Below are 17,685 nucleotides of genomic sequence, written 5' to 3' on the forward strand. Positions count from 1 at the left end.
CTTTTTTTTTTTTTTAAGCTCTTTTGGAATTATATTTAGACAGTAGCTTGAACCAATAAGTGATTGACTGCTGTAATGTAAGGGTAAAACTCTAGGTACTATGTGTGCTAAGTCGCTTCAGTCGTGTGCAACTCTTAGCGACACTATGGACTGTAGCCTGCCAGGTTCCTCTGTCCATGGGATTCCCCAGGCAAGAATACTGAAGTGGGTTGCCATTTCTTTCTCCAGGGGATCTTTCCGACCCAAGGACTGAGGCTAGGTCTCTTATGTCTCCTGCAATGACAGACAGGATCTTTATCACTAGCACCACCTGTGCTCTGAAGTGAAGTGAAGTGACTCAGTCGTGTCCAACTCTTTGTGACCCCGTGAACTATAGCCCACCAGGCTCCTCCATCCTTGGGATTCTCCAGGCAAGAATACTGGAGTGGGTTGCCATTTCCTTCTCCAGGGGAACTTTCCGACCCAGGGATCGAACCCAGGTCTCCTGCATTGCAGGCAGACGCTTTAACCTCTGAGCCACCAGGGTTATTACCTGTGCTATAGGAACATACAAAGGATGAGAAGAGTGAGCCCTGGGGCATCAAAGGAATTCTTGAATTCTTGGCCTTCGAGGAAGGATAATATTTGAAAAGGCAGAGGAGGGAGGGCTTTCTAGAAGGGAGTGCAGCATGAAGAAAAGAAGGAAAAAGTCAAGGGTTTTTAAAGGAGAGGCACCTAGTTTGGTCTTTTTCCTCAGGTCACACTCCTGACCTTATAGGATCCAGAATGTGAAGATTAAAAAGAAATAAACCATTGTAGAAGCTCAGTAAGGGCAGGAATTTCAACTATTTTTGTCAACAGTGTACTCGCAGAGCTTGGACATATTAAGTCCACAGTGACTATTTGTAGAATGACTACGCTGATCAAAAGAAAAGAATATGATTAGCTTCAATTAACTGACCACTTACTATGTGCCCAGCATTATGCCAGGCTTTTTAAAATTTTTTTAAAATTTTCTCTTGGAATACTGTTGATGTAATTACAGTTCATTTCAGGTGTACAACAGAGTGATTCAGTTATACATACACATACATCTATTCTTTTTCAGATTCTTTGCCCATATAGTTTATCACAGAATATCGAGTAGCATTTCCTGTGCTATAGAATAGGTCCTTGTTGATTATCTATTTTATATGTAGTAGTGTGTATATGTTAATGCCACTTCCTAATTTATCCCTCCTCCATACTTTTCCCCGCTGCTAACCATACGTTTGTTTTCTAAGTCTGTGAGTCTGTTTCTGTTTTATAAATAAGTTCGGTTGTACCCTTCTTTTAGATCCCACATGGGAATGATATCATATGGCGTTTGTCTTTCTCTTTCTCTTCTCTTTCACTTACTTCACTTAGTAAGATCATCTCTAGGTCCATCCATGTTGCTGCAAATGGCATCATTTTAATCTATTTTGTGGCTGAGTAATATTCCATTGTATATATGGACCACAGCTTTTCTAATCCATTCATCTGTAGATGGAAATTTTGGTTGTTTCCATGTCCTGGCAATTGTAAATAGTCATGCAGTGAACATTAGGATGCATGTAGCTTTTCAGATCATGGTTTTCTCTGGATATACGCCCAGGAGTGGGATTAACGGATCATATGGTAGCTCTATTTTTTATTTTTTTAAAGAACCTCCATACTGTTCTCTATAGTGCCTGTACCAATTTATATTACCACCAAGAGTGTAGGAAGGTTGCATTTTCTCCACACCCTCTCCAGCATTTGTTATTTGTAGACTTTTTGATGATGGCCATTCTGACTGGTGTGAGATGATACTTCATTGTAGTTTCGATTTGCCTTTCTCTAGTAATTAGCAATCTTAATCTTTTCATGTGCCTGTTGGCCATCTGTATATCTTCTTTGGAAAATGTCTATTTAGACTTTCTGCCTATGTTCTTTATTAGGTTGCTTGCTTTTTGTATATTGAGCTGCATGAGCTGTTTGTATATTTGAGAGAGTAATCCCTTGTTGATCCCATGGTTTGCAAATATCTTCTCCCATTCTGTGGGTTGTCTTTTCATTTTGTTTATAGTTTCCTTTGCTGTGCAAAAGATTTAATGCTTAATTAGGTCCCATTTGTTTATTTTTGTTTTTATTTTCATTACTCTAGAGAGTAGATCAGAAAAGGTATTGATGCAATCTTTGTCAAAGGGTGTTCTGCTTTTCCTCTAATAATTTTATAGTATCCAGTCTTACATTCAGGTCTTTAATCCATTTTGAGTTTATTTTTGTGTAAAGAGTGTTCTTATATCATTCTTTTACATGTAGCTGTCTACATGCCAAACTCTTTACATAAATAATTTCTTCAGATCCTTACATTGATGATATGAAACAGATTTTCATGTTTTCAAATTAGGTCTCAGTTCAGTTCAGTTCAGTCACTCAGTCATGTCTGACTCTTTGCGACCCCGTGAATTGCAGCATGCCAGGCCTCCCTGTCCATCACCAACTCCTGGAGTTCACTCAGAGTCATGCCCATCGAGTCAGTGATGCCATCCAGCCATCTCATCCTCTGTCGTCCCCTTCTCCTCCTGCCCCCAATCCCTCCCAGCATCAGAGTCTTTTCCAATGAGTCAGCTCTTCGTGTGAGGTGGCCAAAGTACTGGAGTTTCAGCTTTGGCATCATTCCTTCCAAAGAATTCCCAGGACTGATCTCCTTCAGAATGGACTGGCTGGATCTCCTTGCTGTTCAAGGGACTCTCAAGAGTCTTCTCCAACACCACAGTTCAAAAGCATCAATTCGTTGGTGCTCAGCATTCTTCACAGTCCAACTCTCACATCCATACATGACCACAGGAAAACCATAGCCTTGACTAGACGGACCTTAGTCGGCAAAGTAATGTCTTGGCTTTTGAACATACTATCTAGATTGGTCATAACTTTTCTTCCAAGGAGTAAGCATCTTTTAATTTCATGGCTGCAGTCACCATCTGCAGTGATTTTGGAGCCCCCCAAAATAAAGTCTGATGCTGCTTCCACTGTTTCCCCATCTATTTCCCATGAAGTGATGGGACCAGATGCCATGATCTTCATTTTTTGAATGTTGAGCTTTAGGCCAAATTAGATCTGGCCTATGGCAAAATTGTTACATGAATGATTTTTATCTTGAGAACTCCTTGACCCTTTCCCAAAGGATCCATAATCCAAGACTTATGATTATTCTTCCCACTGCCCAAACTGTCTTCCTCCCATCCCAAGCCTAGTGGTGTCAGTATCAGTGGAATAAACTGGTCCAATGATATGCTTAAGAGAGTCCCAGATGGATTGCTGGGTAACCTGGGCCCACATGCAGTAAGTACTTGCTGAATTTTGATAATCTGATAATGAAATCTTGATAATTTTGAATCTGAAGGCAACAATCACTGGTATCATTGGTTTTCTTACCCACAGGGAGCCCTCATGTTGTGCTAGAAATTTCAAACTAGAAGCGAAGGAAAGGGTTTTTGCCTCCACCCGTGCCACTTGTGAGAAGAGAACTCTGGATATTAGGATGGTGTGTCAGACACAGAGATACATTGCTCAGATTCCCTCTTCAAGAAAGGGCTCATTCTGCAGCTGTGAGGAGAGGGGTTAACCCACAGCCTCCACTGTTACCTGGTTCTGATTGGCCTCAACTCTTGAGCTGAGATGGTCTTCTTGGTGTGGCCCCATCCAGTGACTGTGCAAGACTATGACACAAGGTCCCATCCTTTTCTGCCCAACACAGGCCTCCTCTCACATGCTCAGAGCTCCCTGCTGGGCTGACAGAGACTTTGTCAGATCAATGTCATGGTCTGGCAGCTCCCTTTCCCTAATCCCATTTCCTTCTTTTTCCTTTCACAAGTGTTAATCCCAGTAAGCCTTTTACACTCCTAAACCTGTCTCAGCATCTGTGTTTTGGAGGGCCCAGATGACACAGATGGGATGCTGTTAGCTCCAAGAAACCTTTCATCAGTGAAGGGAGTGGCTATTTTAAAACTGGATTTGAGCCACTACCAGCAGAATATATAATCACCCTGGATGCTCAAGTCCAAGGAGTACTTCCAGTCTGGCACATGAATCAAATAAGCATTATTTCTTGCTATTCCTTTCGGCACTGTGTCTTGCTATTATATAACATGACTTGAATGTTTCTATTGTCTGTCTCAATGAGTGATTTGTTAAATTAATTAAGAGTGTGACTGAGGACAAGGTCATTATGTCCATTCCCATTCTGCTGGTTAGTTTCAGTCAAGTTGCCTGTTATGGATGGACTGTTGTCTGGTCATATATGGACTCCATAAACCCCTTACCCATGCTGAATCATGACTTAGGCTAGTCATTTCTCAACTTCCTAGTAGACCGTCGCCCTTCCTGAGAGTCACTTATAAAAAGCTCTATATTTTAGCATTGGGTGAGGAAGTCTTAATGTGGTTGGTGACCAGTACTTATGGCCACAAATGGAAGGGCATAGTTTTTGCCTTTTGGGGTATGGAAACATCCCCTAATTCTTTGTTAGAAATGCTTGTATTCACACTCAGTCACTCAGTCATGTCTGACTCTGCAACCCAATGGACTGTAGTCCACCAGGCTCCTCTGTCCATGGAATTCTCCAGGCAAGAATACTGGAGTGGGTTGCCATTCCCTCCTCCAGGGGAATCTTCCTGACCCAGAGGATGAACCTGTGTCTCCTGCTCTCCTACATTGGAAAGTGGATTCTTTACCCCTGAGCACCTAAGCCCCATTAAACGAGCAGTACCCCTCAAATTATCCATTCACCCATATCAAATATTTGTTGACCGAGAGGGCTGCTACTTGCCTGTCACTTGATCTGACCCTCAGCTCTGTCCCTAATGTCACATTTTGGGGAAATCTACATGCAACTTCTTCCATAGTAACTACCAGGCAGACATCCCTGAGAGTCTAAAGCATTACTTATTCCTGTTCCATCTGTCCTCTGTGTCAGAAACATCAAGCCTTGATCTGTGTCGTGGAGTCAGTCAGCATAGGAGCTCTGGGAACAGACAGTCTTGGGTTCCAGTATAGGTTCTCCCACTTGCTTGCTGTGTGATCTTGGTAAGCTTACCTAACCTCTCTGAGTCTTAGTTTATACCTTTATAAACAGGATAATAATACCTATCATACAGATCTATTATGAAGAGTCTAGGAAATAATATTTATAAGGCGCTTGTCTAATACTCATTGATATTTACTCTGTTTATGACAGCAAAATATCATTCTTTAATGTCTGGCTCCTGGACAGCTGGGTTTTTTTACTGCTGCAAAATATATGCCCATTGTAACTACCTGCCTTGGTAAGTGGATTACAGCACAATCCCACGTTTGAACAAATATGTTTTTGAATGCCCTTCTTTATTTGATTGCCAAGTTGTTCCTAAGTTTGTTTAAGTCTAACCACCTTAGATATAAAAATAACAGATGCAACTTGACTGTAGTATAGTAGTTCGGATTCAGGTTGTCAATGACATGTTTGAACTGAGGGAATGTGATTAAATATTACTTCTCTGTTCCTAAATGATTGGTAGATGTTTGAGGAGAGGGAATGAGGCGGCATCATTATTTTTTGTGGGTATGATCTGGTCAGTTTTTGCTCTTAATTGTTTTTCCCTTTATTTATTAATTGAAGTAAGTTAAGAATCCCATGGACAGAGAGTTGATTTACAATGCTGTGTTAGTTTCAGGTGTATAGCTAAATGGTTCAGTTATACATGTATATATATATATATTCTTTTCAGATTCTGATTCATTATTTTTCAAAAATCCTTTAGTAGCACGTCTTCTAAAGCAGCTCGCTACACCACAGACAGAATTACTCTACGTCAAATACTTGCCCTGTATATTTTGCATTATATACTAGATGTGTTCACCATTGATGGATGGTCAGGTGAACTTTTGTAAAATGAATCCTTATGCCATGTACTTACGTCATCTTCTGAGAGATGCTAACATCAGTGGTTGTTACTCTTCTATTTTAGTTTTTTTGGTCATCTTTCCTTATCTCTCTACCCCCTCCTATCTTCCATAGTAAAAAGTCAATAGGTCACTCAACTGTGATATTTATTGTTCACCTACAAGTTGTGAGAGTGTTTTATATTTTTGATTTACAACTCCTACCACAAATATTTAAGCACAATTCAGGAATATTGTTTAAGGGAATCCTACTGTAAAGCCAGCATCACCCCTGATTGGTTTAATATTAGTGCAGCTTTGGTTTTGACTGGGTCTTCTCTCACCAGGCCGCTAGGTGAACTGCATCACACCTTTGGTATTTTTGAAGCCCTGACCTTACTATCTCAGTGAATACAGGCTGTCCTGGCAGTGCTTGAGCCGACCACCAAAAATGAGGTAGATCTGAAATGGAAGTGAATAACCAGAGTCGCAGACAGTCAACTCAGATCTTAGTATCAAAAGATAAGATCACCCACAACACGGGCCTCAGATCATAGATTTCAATCCTCTGCCCTCTCTCCACTCCTGTGGACCAGGAGCTAACAATGAAGTCACTGCCCCAAACCAATATTTAAAAAGGATTTTCTACAAGGTTATTTCTCAAAACTAGAATCCTTGGTGCTTTCTGGGCTTTCCAGGTGGTGCCAGTGGTAAAGAATCTTCCTGCCAAAGCAGGAGACACAAGAGACACAGGTTCGATCCTTGAGCCAGGAGATTCCCCAGAGTAGGGAATGGCACCCCACTCCAGTATTCTTGCCTGGAAATCCCATGGGCAGAGGAGCCTGGCGGGCTACAGTCCATGGGGTTGCAGAGAGTCAGACACGACTGAGCGACTGAGTACATTCTAGTGCTCAGTACTGAGCTTGAAAGCGCATCCTGCTTTTCAGACAGGATTTAAGGTTCAGTCATTCCAGAGGTAATACTATACGCATCAGGTGCTATGGTAGGTACAAAGCAGAACAGGAAAGACATCTCCACCAGCAGCGGAAAATTACAGTGTGGAGCTCTAAGGGTTGGGAATGGTGGTGGGTGCAATGGTGATCTTGTGTGGAGTGGTGGCAGCTGACCCTCCCCTCAGCACCACAGCCCAGGAAGAGTGGGGTTTGTCATGCAAACCTGGTTGCTCATAGGCTGCCATCTCTTCCTGGGAGGAATCAAAACCGGGGAGTAAAGTACACAGCCTTTGTTACTATTTGTCAGATTCAATTCTTCCATCTCAGGGACAGGAAGACTTGCAATCAGCCCATGATGACAAAAAAGCAGTGGCTGGATATCAGTTAAGCATGAGCTAGGAATGGTCACACAAGGACCTGGGATGATTTTTTTAAAAATATTGACCATTTTTATAGTCTTTATTAAATCTGTAGCTATATTTCTTCCGTTTTATCTTTGGCTTTTTGGCCACAAGACATGTGGAATCCTAGCTCCCCGGCCAGGGGAACGATGTCCCCTGAGTTGGAAGGCAAAGTCTTAACCACTGGACCACCAAGGGAAGTCCCTGGGAGAACTTCTTAAAGCAGGCCATAGACTGAATGCCACAATTCTGAGGTCCACTGCCCTGTGCCAGCTCCTCCCACGACGCCAGTCATTCTCCCAGGCGTGCAGAAGGGACTATTGGGTTTCCCTGTTGGCTCAGCAGTAAAGAATCTGCCTGCCAGTGTAGAAGACACGTGTTCAATCCCTGGGGAAGGAAATGGTAACCCATTGCAGTATTTTTGCCTGGGAAATCCCTTGGACAGAGGCGCCCAATGGTGTAGGGTAAGGGAGTTAGAGAAGGCGAGGTTCGGAAAAAGAACGAGACTGGCACTCTACAGGAACAGATCACCTTTAGTGAGGCGAGAAGGGGCAGCAGTCAGGTTAGTGAGCTGCTCCTGAACTGAACTGACCTGAACACTAACCCAAGAAGAGTAAGTATATATAGGCATATATGTGGAAATCTACTGTCCTAAGGGGGCCTGTTCTTCTCCAAGGTTGTTTGGGTTAGTTATCTCTTAAACGGCTGGGGCAAGGAATTCTGGAGATCGGCCAGAGGCTGGACCGGCTGGGAGCTGGGCATAATCAACCTTAATGTCCATTTTTTTTCTTCCGGTGAGAGAGTCCTTTGTTTTGCATAGAATGGTGGGGAGGACCTTGAGGGGAGTTTTAACTGCAGGCTATTTTGAGCTGTGTAACTTTCCTTCAGATGGGGTGCAGGCCATGGGCTCACACAGAGTCGGACACGACTGAGCACTCATTCGCACCAGTACTCACAAGGGGACACTAATTCGAGGCAGAATAAGCCCCAGCTTTTAACAAGCCTCAGCTATGGGGTCAAGATCCTAGCACAATACTGTCCTCTCACCTGCCAGGCTCTTCCCACATGCTCTGCATATCTCTATTTCCTCTCTAACTTACAAGACCCACCCCAAGTCCTGCTGTCTCCTGGAATAAGTCTCTGATCTCACCAGCCCAGTGTGTGCTGGACATTCTTTTCAGGGTTCCACACAAAGCGTCCCATTGAATCCCTTCAGCGACCCTTGCATGCGAGCTTGCTAAGTCGCTTCAGTGTGACCCTATGGACTGTAGCCTGCCAGGTTCCTCTGGGATTCCATGGGATTCCAGTCCATGGGATTCTCCAGGCAAGAATCCCAGAGTGGGTTGCCATGCGGTCCTCTAGGGGATCTTCCTGACCCAGGGATCAAACCCTGGTCTCTTATGTCTCCTGCATTGGCATGGGTATGTCATTGGTTCTTTACCGCTAGCGCCACCTGGGAAGCCTACAGCGACCATGCTGCTGCTGCTGCTGCGAAGTCGCTTCAGTCGTGTCCGACTCTGTGCGACCCCATAGACGGCAGCCCACCAGGCTCCACCGTCCCTGGGAGTCTCCAGGCAAGAACACTGGAGTGGGTTGCCATTTCCTTCTCCAATGCATGAAAGTGAAAAGTGAAAGTGAAGTCGCTCAGTCGTGTCCGACTCTTAGCGACCCCATGGACTGCGGCCCACCAGGCTCCTCCATCCATGGGATTTTTCCAGGCAAGAGTACTGGAGTGGGGTGCCATTGCCTTCTCCAACAGCAACCATAGGCAGGTGTAATTATCCTGCTAACACTCAGAGGATAACTCTCAGCGATCTTAAATCTGTCTTCATAGCTTCAGAATGGCAGAGACAGGAAGGAAGCTCAAGTCTCCATGATGCCAAAGCCTGTGTTCTTGGTTACTTTTTTTTTCTCTCTCTTGTTATTAAACAGCAAAGCTAGCAGAGGTCCACCCTGCACACTCCCAAAACACTTTTATTGCACTAAAAACAGAATTTATAAACAAACACTTGGGAGAGGATGTCTTCAAGATGTACCCACAATCAACTTCACGAGAGATATCAAGCAGTGTGGGGGCCTAGAAAATGGGGATCCCCAGAGGGAAAGCAGAGCTTTCAGGAGAGTTATCTGGGTCAGAAAAGGGGGTGGGAAGTCCCAGCGAGCATCTAAGTCCCTGCGGGGCTCTCTGTCCACTTTCTCTGTCCTCAGGCCTCTCCCAGGTGGTCCCAGGAGCAGGGGACCTGAGGGAGCAGGCCAGGACTGAGGCCGGAGGGTGCATAGCCAGGGACCCCAGCGCCGAGGGCCTTCGTTCTCAGGTTCAAGGGCGTGGGTATGTCTCACCAGGTGGGCCAAAGGGAATGCCTGCTCCCCTCCGCAGTTCCTCCCCACCCCCCACTGCCCCCATGTGATCTGGAAAGCCAGAGCTGGGAGGGACACCCTTTGGACTAGGAGGGGGCACCCCAGGATCCCCACAGACCAGCATGGTCCATCCTCACCCCGCAGGCAGCCCAAGAGAGCCGAAGGGCGGGCTGGCCTGGCCTGGCCCTGCTTTAGACTGTGTTGTTTGTGTCTGGCTGGGCCGGTTGTTGTTGTTCAGTCACCCAGTCGTGTCTGACTCTTTGCGACCCCATGGACAGCAGTAGCCAGGCTTCCCTGTCCTAACAGCTGAGCCGGAAACCGCCACAAAAATCAGTCAAGGACCCACACACTGATGTGACAGTTAAGACAGCTGTCTTAGCAGCCTGAAAAGCCACAAGCCAGTGGACAAGCGCCCCTTGTCCCATCCAGCCTAGCACAAACCTATGGACACAGGTGGAGTAAAAGCTGAGGCCTCAGTCCCTGAGCAGCACTTCCTGGGTTCAGCTGCCAAGGAGGGTGCTGGATGCTCAGGAGCAGGCGGGGACAGGGAGGAGCAGGGCCCACGAGCTAGTGCCACTCTCTGGGCACCATCTGAGCCAGCCTTCCAGAGGAGGCAGGCCTGGATGCCCATCGGGGCCGCAGGGTCCCCAGAAAAGAGGGCCTTGGAGGAAAGCAGGCCACAGAAGGGCTGCCTCACTTGAGGGGCAGAGCCATCAACCCCCTTTCTAATCCTCTGGGGCTTCCTCCTTGGCTGCGGGTCTTTGCCATGCAGCTCAGACGTGGCACCCTCCTCCCTCTGACTGGCTCTCACCTCAGGAGCCTGGGAGGGCTGAGGGCTGCCCAGAGACCGCTTAACCCCGGAGTGGGGGTCCTCCCGCAGCCCCATGGGGCGCCGCGGGCAGAACGAGGACCTAGCATCGCTCTCTGCGGGGCGTCTGGCGGAGGATACTCACAGTGCCGCAGAGAAGATCCGGCTGGGCCCCAGGACAGGCAGCCTCTGGGTGTGTGATCGGACTCTGCTGCCTCCTGGCCCAGGTTCGAGAACTCCGGAAGGGGTGAGCTGAGGCGGTGGGGGCAAGGAACTTGGGGTCCAGAGGGACTCAGCCCGGCAAGCTGGCCCTTCCTTTTCTGCAGCAGCCCCTTTCTTCTCTTCCGTTAAAAGTAACCCCTGTAAAAGAGTATGACCCAGGACACCCCCAACAAGAGCCTCAGCATCAGGGCTTCCCTGCAGGATCCGGAGGGGAGCGGGGCCTCTACAAGAAGAGCAGTGGTGGAGGTCAGGGGCAGCTCCTTCTTCCCCAGCAGCGTGTGCCGCTTGAGACTGCTGCCCTTGTTCACCACCTTGATCCTGAACGCCAGCTTCCTCACACTGACTGGCCCCAGGCCGTCAAAGAAGTCCTCGCTGAACACGGGGAGGCGGCAGTTCTTGACGTTGGTGCTGCACTGCTTCTGCAGCTTGCCGGGCACCAGGCACAGACCCACGCAGCAGCAGATGTTGCAGGCATCGCTCTGCCAGTCGAAGGGGCCCTTTCTTAAAAAAAGAAAAAAATTATTTACCTTTGGCTGCATCTGGTCTTAGTTGCCGCCCGGTGGTTAAGGCACATGGACTCAGTAGCTGTTGCTCATGGGCTTAGTTGCTCTGTGGCATATGGGATCTTCGTTTCCCGACCAGAGGTCTAACCGCATCCCCTGCATTGGAAGACAGATTCTTAAGCACTGGACCACCAGGGAGGTCCCCTTAAGCTCTATCTGCATGATACGACCTCCTACCATCAGCCCTTTGCTGACCAACAATGGTCTGGACTTGGTCCCATTCACTTGAGTTATTTTCATGCTTGTAGGATTAAGTTCTTATTGAGTACAGGAAGCATTTCCCCACCTTCATTGAAACTTGTTTAAAGGAAGGATGGCAGCTTGTACTTCTCTATTTATCTTATGGGACCTAAGGATGGTGAGGGATACACAGTGATTACACACTTCCTTACTCATTGTGTGGAAAGGAAAGACTACAGGGGTTGAGTTCAGAGAAAAAAGAAAAGGAATTTAAATGTACTCAATACCAGACACCATACTTTAAAGACTTAGTTACTATTTTATCCAACCCCATTTTAACCAACTGTGTGTTAATGCTTTGTGATAGCTACTATCATCTTTGGCAGAGACAGTTTCTTTGTTTCTGAGGCTATCAAAATGAAGTGACTCACCGAATTCCATTGAGACACAGAGTCCCTACCTTGGTTAGACTCCATTTCTGCCACATGTAACTGGATTTTGGATTCTAAGCTAGATCCGCAGTTAAATCTGGTTCCACAAGGCAGCCCTTTCAAGCCTCCACTATTTTTCTAGAGTATGTGTTTTGAGGAGTTTAAGGTCACTAAGTAGATCGAAAAGAGATGAAGTTGCCAAATTTCAGAAGGTCAGGAACAGTCCTTGGCCTCGCCCCAGGGAATAACAGCCCATGTTACAATGTGGGAGGAGGAGAGGTGGTGCCTTGTGGACAGTAAACTGGACCCCGAGTGGATATAAAAGGAGAGGCCCTGGGGAGCCAAGCCACCGTCAGGAAGAGACTCACTCTCAGTGACAGTAGAGAAAACAGCGCTATCTCCTGCCAAGATGAAGCTGCTGCTGCTGTGTCTGGGGCTGACCCTAGTCCGTGCCCAGGAGGGAAACTCTGATGTTGTGAGAAGCAACTTCGATATTCCAAAGGTAAGGGCAGGGGAGCAAATTGCAGGCAGATTCTTTACCAACTGAGTTATGAGGGAAGCCCCACACTCACCCAAGGGCAGTGGAACATAGTGACTTTGGATTTTGGAGGGCATTTTGGAAGATTCTGAAGCAGAGTGGCCCTCTGGGAGGAGAGGCGGTCCTTGACATAATAGAGGCTTCAGATCTGGGTCTAAGAAAGGGCAGTGGTCCCATGTTAAAAGGTGACAACACTTAGGGAAACTCCAACTTACTGGAGGAACAGTGAACAGTGGAAAAAGTCCTCAATATAGTGCCGATTGACCCGAGTCTAATTTCATCTTCACATCATCATGATGGGAGTCCTGGCCCAGAGGACAGGGTTCGAGGAGACAAGGGTTCATGTTGTATTCCTTTCCTCTTTTCTCACCCAATCATTTTATTGATTTATTGCAGATTACAGGGGAGTGGTTTTCCATTCTCTTGGCCTCAGACAACAGGGAAAAGATAGAAGAAAATGGTAGCATGAGGTTTTTTGTGGAGCACATCAGTCTCTTGGAAAATTCTTCTTTGTTTATTAAAATGCATACAAAGTAAGTGTGTATTTTTTTGCTTGGGAAAGGGAAAACAGAAGTCTGAATGTGATGTTGGAGCTTTACCCACACATGCGTGAACACGCATGTATTCTGGGCCTGTACTAAAATCAGGGCCCATCCTTGATAAAATCATTGGTACTGACCCAAGGATTGAGGAACCTGAACCTGTGACTTTGCTAGATTTCAGAGATAAGAATTGGGACAGGAATATGTTACAGTGGGAACAGAGGAGGTAAGGGGTAGAGAGGTATCAGATCATTAGTAGTATGGAAAGACAGCACAGGTTAAGAGCACAGGATTCAGAATCAACCACTGATCCAGTTCTGATTCTCTTTGTGTCACCAGGAAAATTCACCTCTTTCTTCTTCAGTCTTCTCTGGAGTAAAAGAGGATGATACAATTCTCTCATGTCTTTTTGTGAGGACCAAGCAAGGTGATGTTTGTGAGGCACTATCTGAGAGACTGGCACATGGTCAGAACCCAGCTAATTCTCTAGACAAGTAGCTGTCATATCAGTAAGAGTGGGAAGAGGTGATAGAGGCATAGGGATAGAAGCAGTGGGCTCATTCTCAAAGTACCAAGTGAAGTGATATAATGTAAATAAAATCGCTTTGGAAACTATATCCAAAATGTTCAACAGCTAATCAATGAAACGGGAAACTCAAGTTACAGGTAGAGTGTGAGGGAGCCAATCGCTTCAGGATCTCTTGGGCATCAGCTCATTTTGTTTTACAGGGTAAACGGAGTGTGTACTGAGCTTCCTTTGACTTGTGACAGCACAGGAGAGGATGGCGTATATACTGTTAGCTGTAAGTATGTTAAAAAAAAAAAAAAGTCTTTCTAAATTCTACTTCCAGCTGCAAGGAATTTACTCCAATGTCTTCAGGATTTGATAAGTTCCTTATATATTTGTTTAGGTAATCTAATGTGGCCATCTAATAGTCAATATCCTGAATTTGGGAGAAATGTGTGTGTCAAAGCCAGTGCCTGGCACGCAGTACCATCAGACAGAGAAAAAAGCTTGGTCATATGTATTTCCTACAACAAAAGGAAGCTGGCAAATAAAAAAGTAAATTGGCAGGACAGTTTCATATTCCTTACCCACTGTAAATAAATTATTTCTTTATTTTGGCTGCACTGAGTCTTCATTGTTGCCTTTGGATTTTTTCTAGATTTAGCAACCAGGAGCTATTCTCTACTTGTGATGAGCAGGCTTCTCGTTGGGCAAAGATTCCGCCTGCTATGCAGGAGACCTGGGTTTGATCTCTGGGTTCGGAAGATCCCCTGGAGGGGAGCATGGTAACCAGCTCCAGTATTCTTGTCTGGAGAATCCCATGGCTTCTCATTGTGGTGCCTTCTCTCTTGTTGAGGATCATGGTCTCTAGGGCACAGGGGCTCAGTAATTGCACCATGTGGGCTCAGTAGCTGGGGCATGTGGACCCTAGAGTATACGATCTTAGTTTCCCCAAAGCATGTGGGATCTTCTTGGACCCAAGGATTGAACCTGATCCCTTGAATTGGCAGGTGGAATCTTATCTACTTGACCACCAGGGTAGTTCCATGGCCCACTTTCTGATGATATCTGATAGCCATTGCCAGAGCATATCATTCAGGTTTATAGCACTGGGTATATAAGGCCAACGGGGCTTATAGAGAGGGCATTTGGCAGAGATGGCCGGGGGAGGTGGTGGGTCCAAGGTGTCATAATAGAGGGGAAGTTACTGCTATGGCTGAATTTTTCTACCCTAATTGTCATTCCATTGGTGCTGCTTAGAAATTGCATCTTGAAGCCCAGAGAGATGCAGATGGAAGGCAGTAGATATAACTATTTCTTTCAGGATTTGTTTTGTGGGAGAGAACAGGTAAAAGGGTTACACTTCTTTCCCACAGACCAAAGAAGTTCTGAGCCGTGTTCTGTTTTCTCCACAGATGATGGAAATAATAAATTTCGCATACTTCAGGTGAACTATAGTCGCCATATTATTTTTTATCTCGAGAATTTCAGTGACTCATTCCAACTGCTAGAGCTCTACGGTAGAGTATTTTCATGCTGGCGCTCATCTTGGGGTGGGGAGGCCAGGGAAGGAAGGAAGCCTGGAGACAGAGTGGACTTCCCAATCGTACCCTGGGACCTCTCTCCTCATTAAAGACGGATGCTCCCCTTTGGTAAAATCTCTCAGGCTCAGAGATGGGAAGATGATGACTCTCTCACTGTGCCAGAAAGATATCCTAAAGGTGTCTTTCCTAAAGAAAGACTTTTTTCTATCCCTGAGACTTGTGCCTAAGCACGTAATCAGTGCCATTCACTTTCCCACTCGGCCAGAGACCAACCCCTGTCATGAGCCTCCATCACCAGGAAACAGGACAGAGCAGCTCCTGTTACTCTTCCCACAGCCCGAGAACCAGATACGAGTCCAGAACTGAAGAACGAGTTTGTGGAAATTTGCCAAAAGTATGGAATTGTTAAGGAAAACGTTATTGACCTGACCAGAGTGGGTAAGTTGAGCTATCTCTGGCTTTCTCTGCCTGAAATCCCATGTTGCTGAGTAGGATGTTACTGAGGGGAGAAATCCAAGAGAAGTTAATACCCCCATTCAGTCCCCTTTGTCCTAACCTGGAAAATCAAGTGGTTTCGTTCTGGGAAATAAACTGGGGTTGGTGTTTGAATGTGCTCTTCTCTGCCTCTACAGATCGCTGCTTCCAGGCGCGAGGGAATGGAGTGGCCTAGGGCTGCAGTTTGGTGAGCTCTGCTGGAGACGGGGTGGCCCAGGATTCCAGAAGCATTAGGGGATTACAGGAGGAGATTTAGAAGATCACAATAAAAATAATTTGGTAGGAAGAGCTTGAAATTTGGAGTTGGAGGACCTGGGTTCAGGATCTACCCCTGCCATGAGCTTTTTAAGCAAATCGTATAGCAGTTAAAAGGGAAAAAATGATGTCTACCTTAAAGAATTACTGTGTGAATATAATGCTGGAGAAAAGGGCTCAGTAATTGATAATGTGGGAAAAAATCAGTAGGACTTACAGTTTTAAATGGGAAAAGAATGTGAATATGATATTCAAATACATTCTGTGTTTGTGGTTCATCTCTAATCCTGAAAGCCCATCTCACCCTCCAATATATGGAAAGAATTTCTTCCTTCAATCTCTGCATATTCTTAACTTATAATCCGGGAATAGAGCTGTCTGGGCTTCCAGTTGTCTTCCAACCTGGAAAATAGACTCTTGACAAGTTTCCTTATCTGTTTCCTGCCTCAGATTTATTGTGTGGCTTCATTCAGATAATGTAGGTGAAAGTCTTAGCAACTATGGCTTACATAAAGTCAGCATTTAATAAAAGATTGCTATGGCTTTTGCCAATTTGTCAAAAATACTTTAAAACTTCCAGTGCTGAGGATGACAGAAATAAACCTAGCATCCTTCATTGCTTCCACTCTTCTTTTCATAGGCTCTGGGGCAGGTTAAGATGGGGTCAACAATAGGAGAAAAACGGGAAAAGAATCACTAACACCCTCCTTTCCCCTATTCTGGCAAATAGCATGGGTTAGAATGCAGATTGATGACTGTTTCTTCAATGTATTTTTGGTAATAGAAATTCTCTTCATCCTCAGTTCAGTCTGAGAAGCACTTAAGAAGCTTTTGTGTTCTCATTCTCATTTGCTTATTTAGTGCCACCTCATTTGGGCTCCAGAATCTTCTCTTCCATGGTTCCCATATCAACTTATGACAAGTGCTGCGACCTGACTTCCACCACTATTGCGCTGGAAGGCACCGTCTCTGCATCTTCAGGATATTCCCTAATTATCTAGGAAGACTTAGCAGCTCACTGAGAATCAAAGTTTCCTCCAGATTTCCGATTCGCTTTGCCCCATTCAGGACAACAGGACCATGAATAAGACCTTCCTCAACCTGCTCAATAAATGATTTGCCTTGCAGTCATGTGGTTTTTCTTCGTTTATGTGAGAGACATGGGGTGACAGGAAGAAAATGAGGCCTCGTGACCAGAATCTTCCCCTAGCCTCTCAGAACCTTCCCTGAGATTCAGGATTTTCCCTCGTCTACAATAATTCTCTGTCCTGATGAGTGCTACTGATCTTTGGAGTTGCCCATTTCTTAGTGACCTGGTAAACTGTAAGACTTGCCCTAGAAATTGCTCTGTCCTAGAATTCTCTTTTTCAGTGAGGGTACTGAGAGAGCGTTGCTGCTGGGGCTGACACCAGCTCAACATGTTTTTATGATATGACTTTACAACCCAGCTTCTCTCACTCATCCATCCTCTGAGATTGTCAGTGTCATTTCTTTCTTTTTCTGGTATGGCAAATGCTTTTATTTTGTAGAAACACATCTATGATATCTAAGTTGAAAATTATCATTGTAAGTTGCTATTAATTTCAAATTCTTCATTTAAAAAATTTTATTGAAGTATAGTTGATTTACAGTGTTAATTTCTGCTGTACAGCAAAGTGATTCAGTCATATATATATATATATATATATATATATATATATATATACACATCCTCTTTCCTATTCTTTTCCATTATGGTTTATCGCAGGATATTCAGTATAGTTCCCTGTGCTATAAGTAAGACATTTATCCATTCTGTATATAATAGCTTACATCTGCTAATCCCAAACTCCCATTCTATCCCTCCCTCATCACTTATCCCCCTTGGCAACCACAGGTCTGTTTTCTATGTTTATGATTCCATTTCCGTTTCACAGACAGGTTCATTTGTGCCATATTTTAGATTACACACATAAGTTGTATCATATATCATTTATTTTTCTC

At 45.1% G+C, this 17,685-nt stretch overlaps 1 protein-coding gene across 2 annotated transcripts; it reads left to right on the forward strand.

Annotated features, from left to right (window-relative positions):
• Nucleotides 1-12,168: 12,168 nt before the first annotated feature.
• Nucleotides 12,169-16,829, forward strand: LOC101109939 (major allergen Equ c 1-like). 2 transcript variants are annotated; one of them, XM_004004006.5, is made up of 7 exons: nt 12,169-12,322; nt 12,755-12,891; nt 13,630-13,703; nt 14,824-14,928; nt 15,289-15,390; nt 15,585-15,634; nt 16,564-16,829. In XM_004004006.5, the coding sequence occupies exons 1-6, from the start codon at nt 12,230-12,232 to the stop codon at nt 15,620-15,622; spliced, it is 549 nt and encodes a 182-aa protein (XP_004004055.2). In that variant the 5' UTR covers nt 12,169-12,229; the 3' UTR covers nt 15,623-15,634; nt 16,564-16,829. The 2 variants fall into 2 exon arrangements, with proteins under 2 accessions (XP_004004055.2, XP_060266792.1); XM_060410809.1 differs by having other exon boundaries at nt 15,289-16,829.
• Nucleotides 16,830-17,685: the final 856 nt, after the last annotated feature.

This window comes from Ovis aries, chromosome 2, assembly GCF_016772045.2.
Source record: "Ovis aries strain OAR_USU_Benz2616 breed Rambouillet chromosome 2, ARS-UI_Ramb_v3.0, whole genome shotgun sequence".
Classification (NCBI taxonomy): Eukaryota; Metazoa; Chordata; class Mammalia; order Artiodactyla; family Bovidae; genus Ovis; species Ovis aries.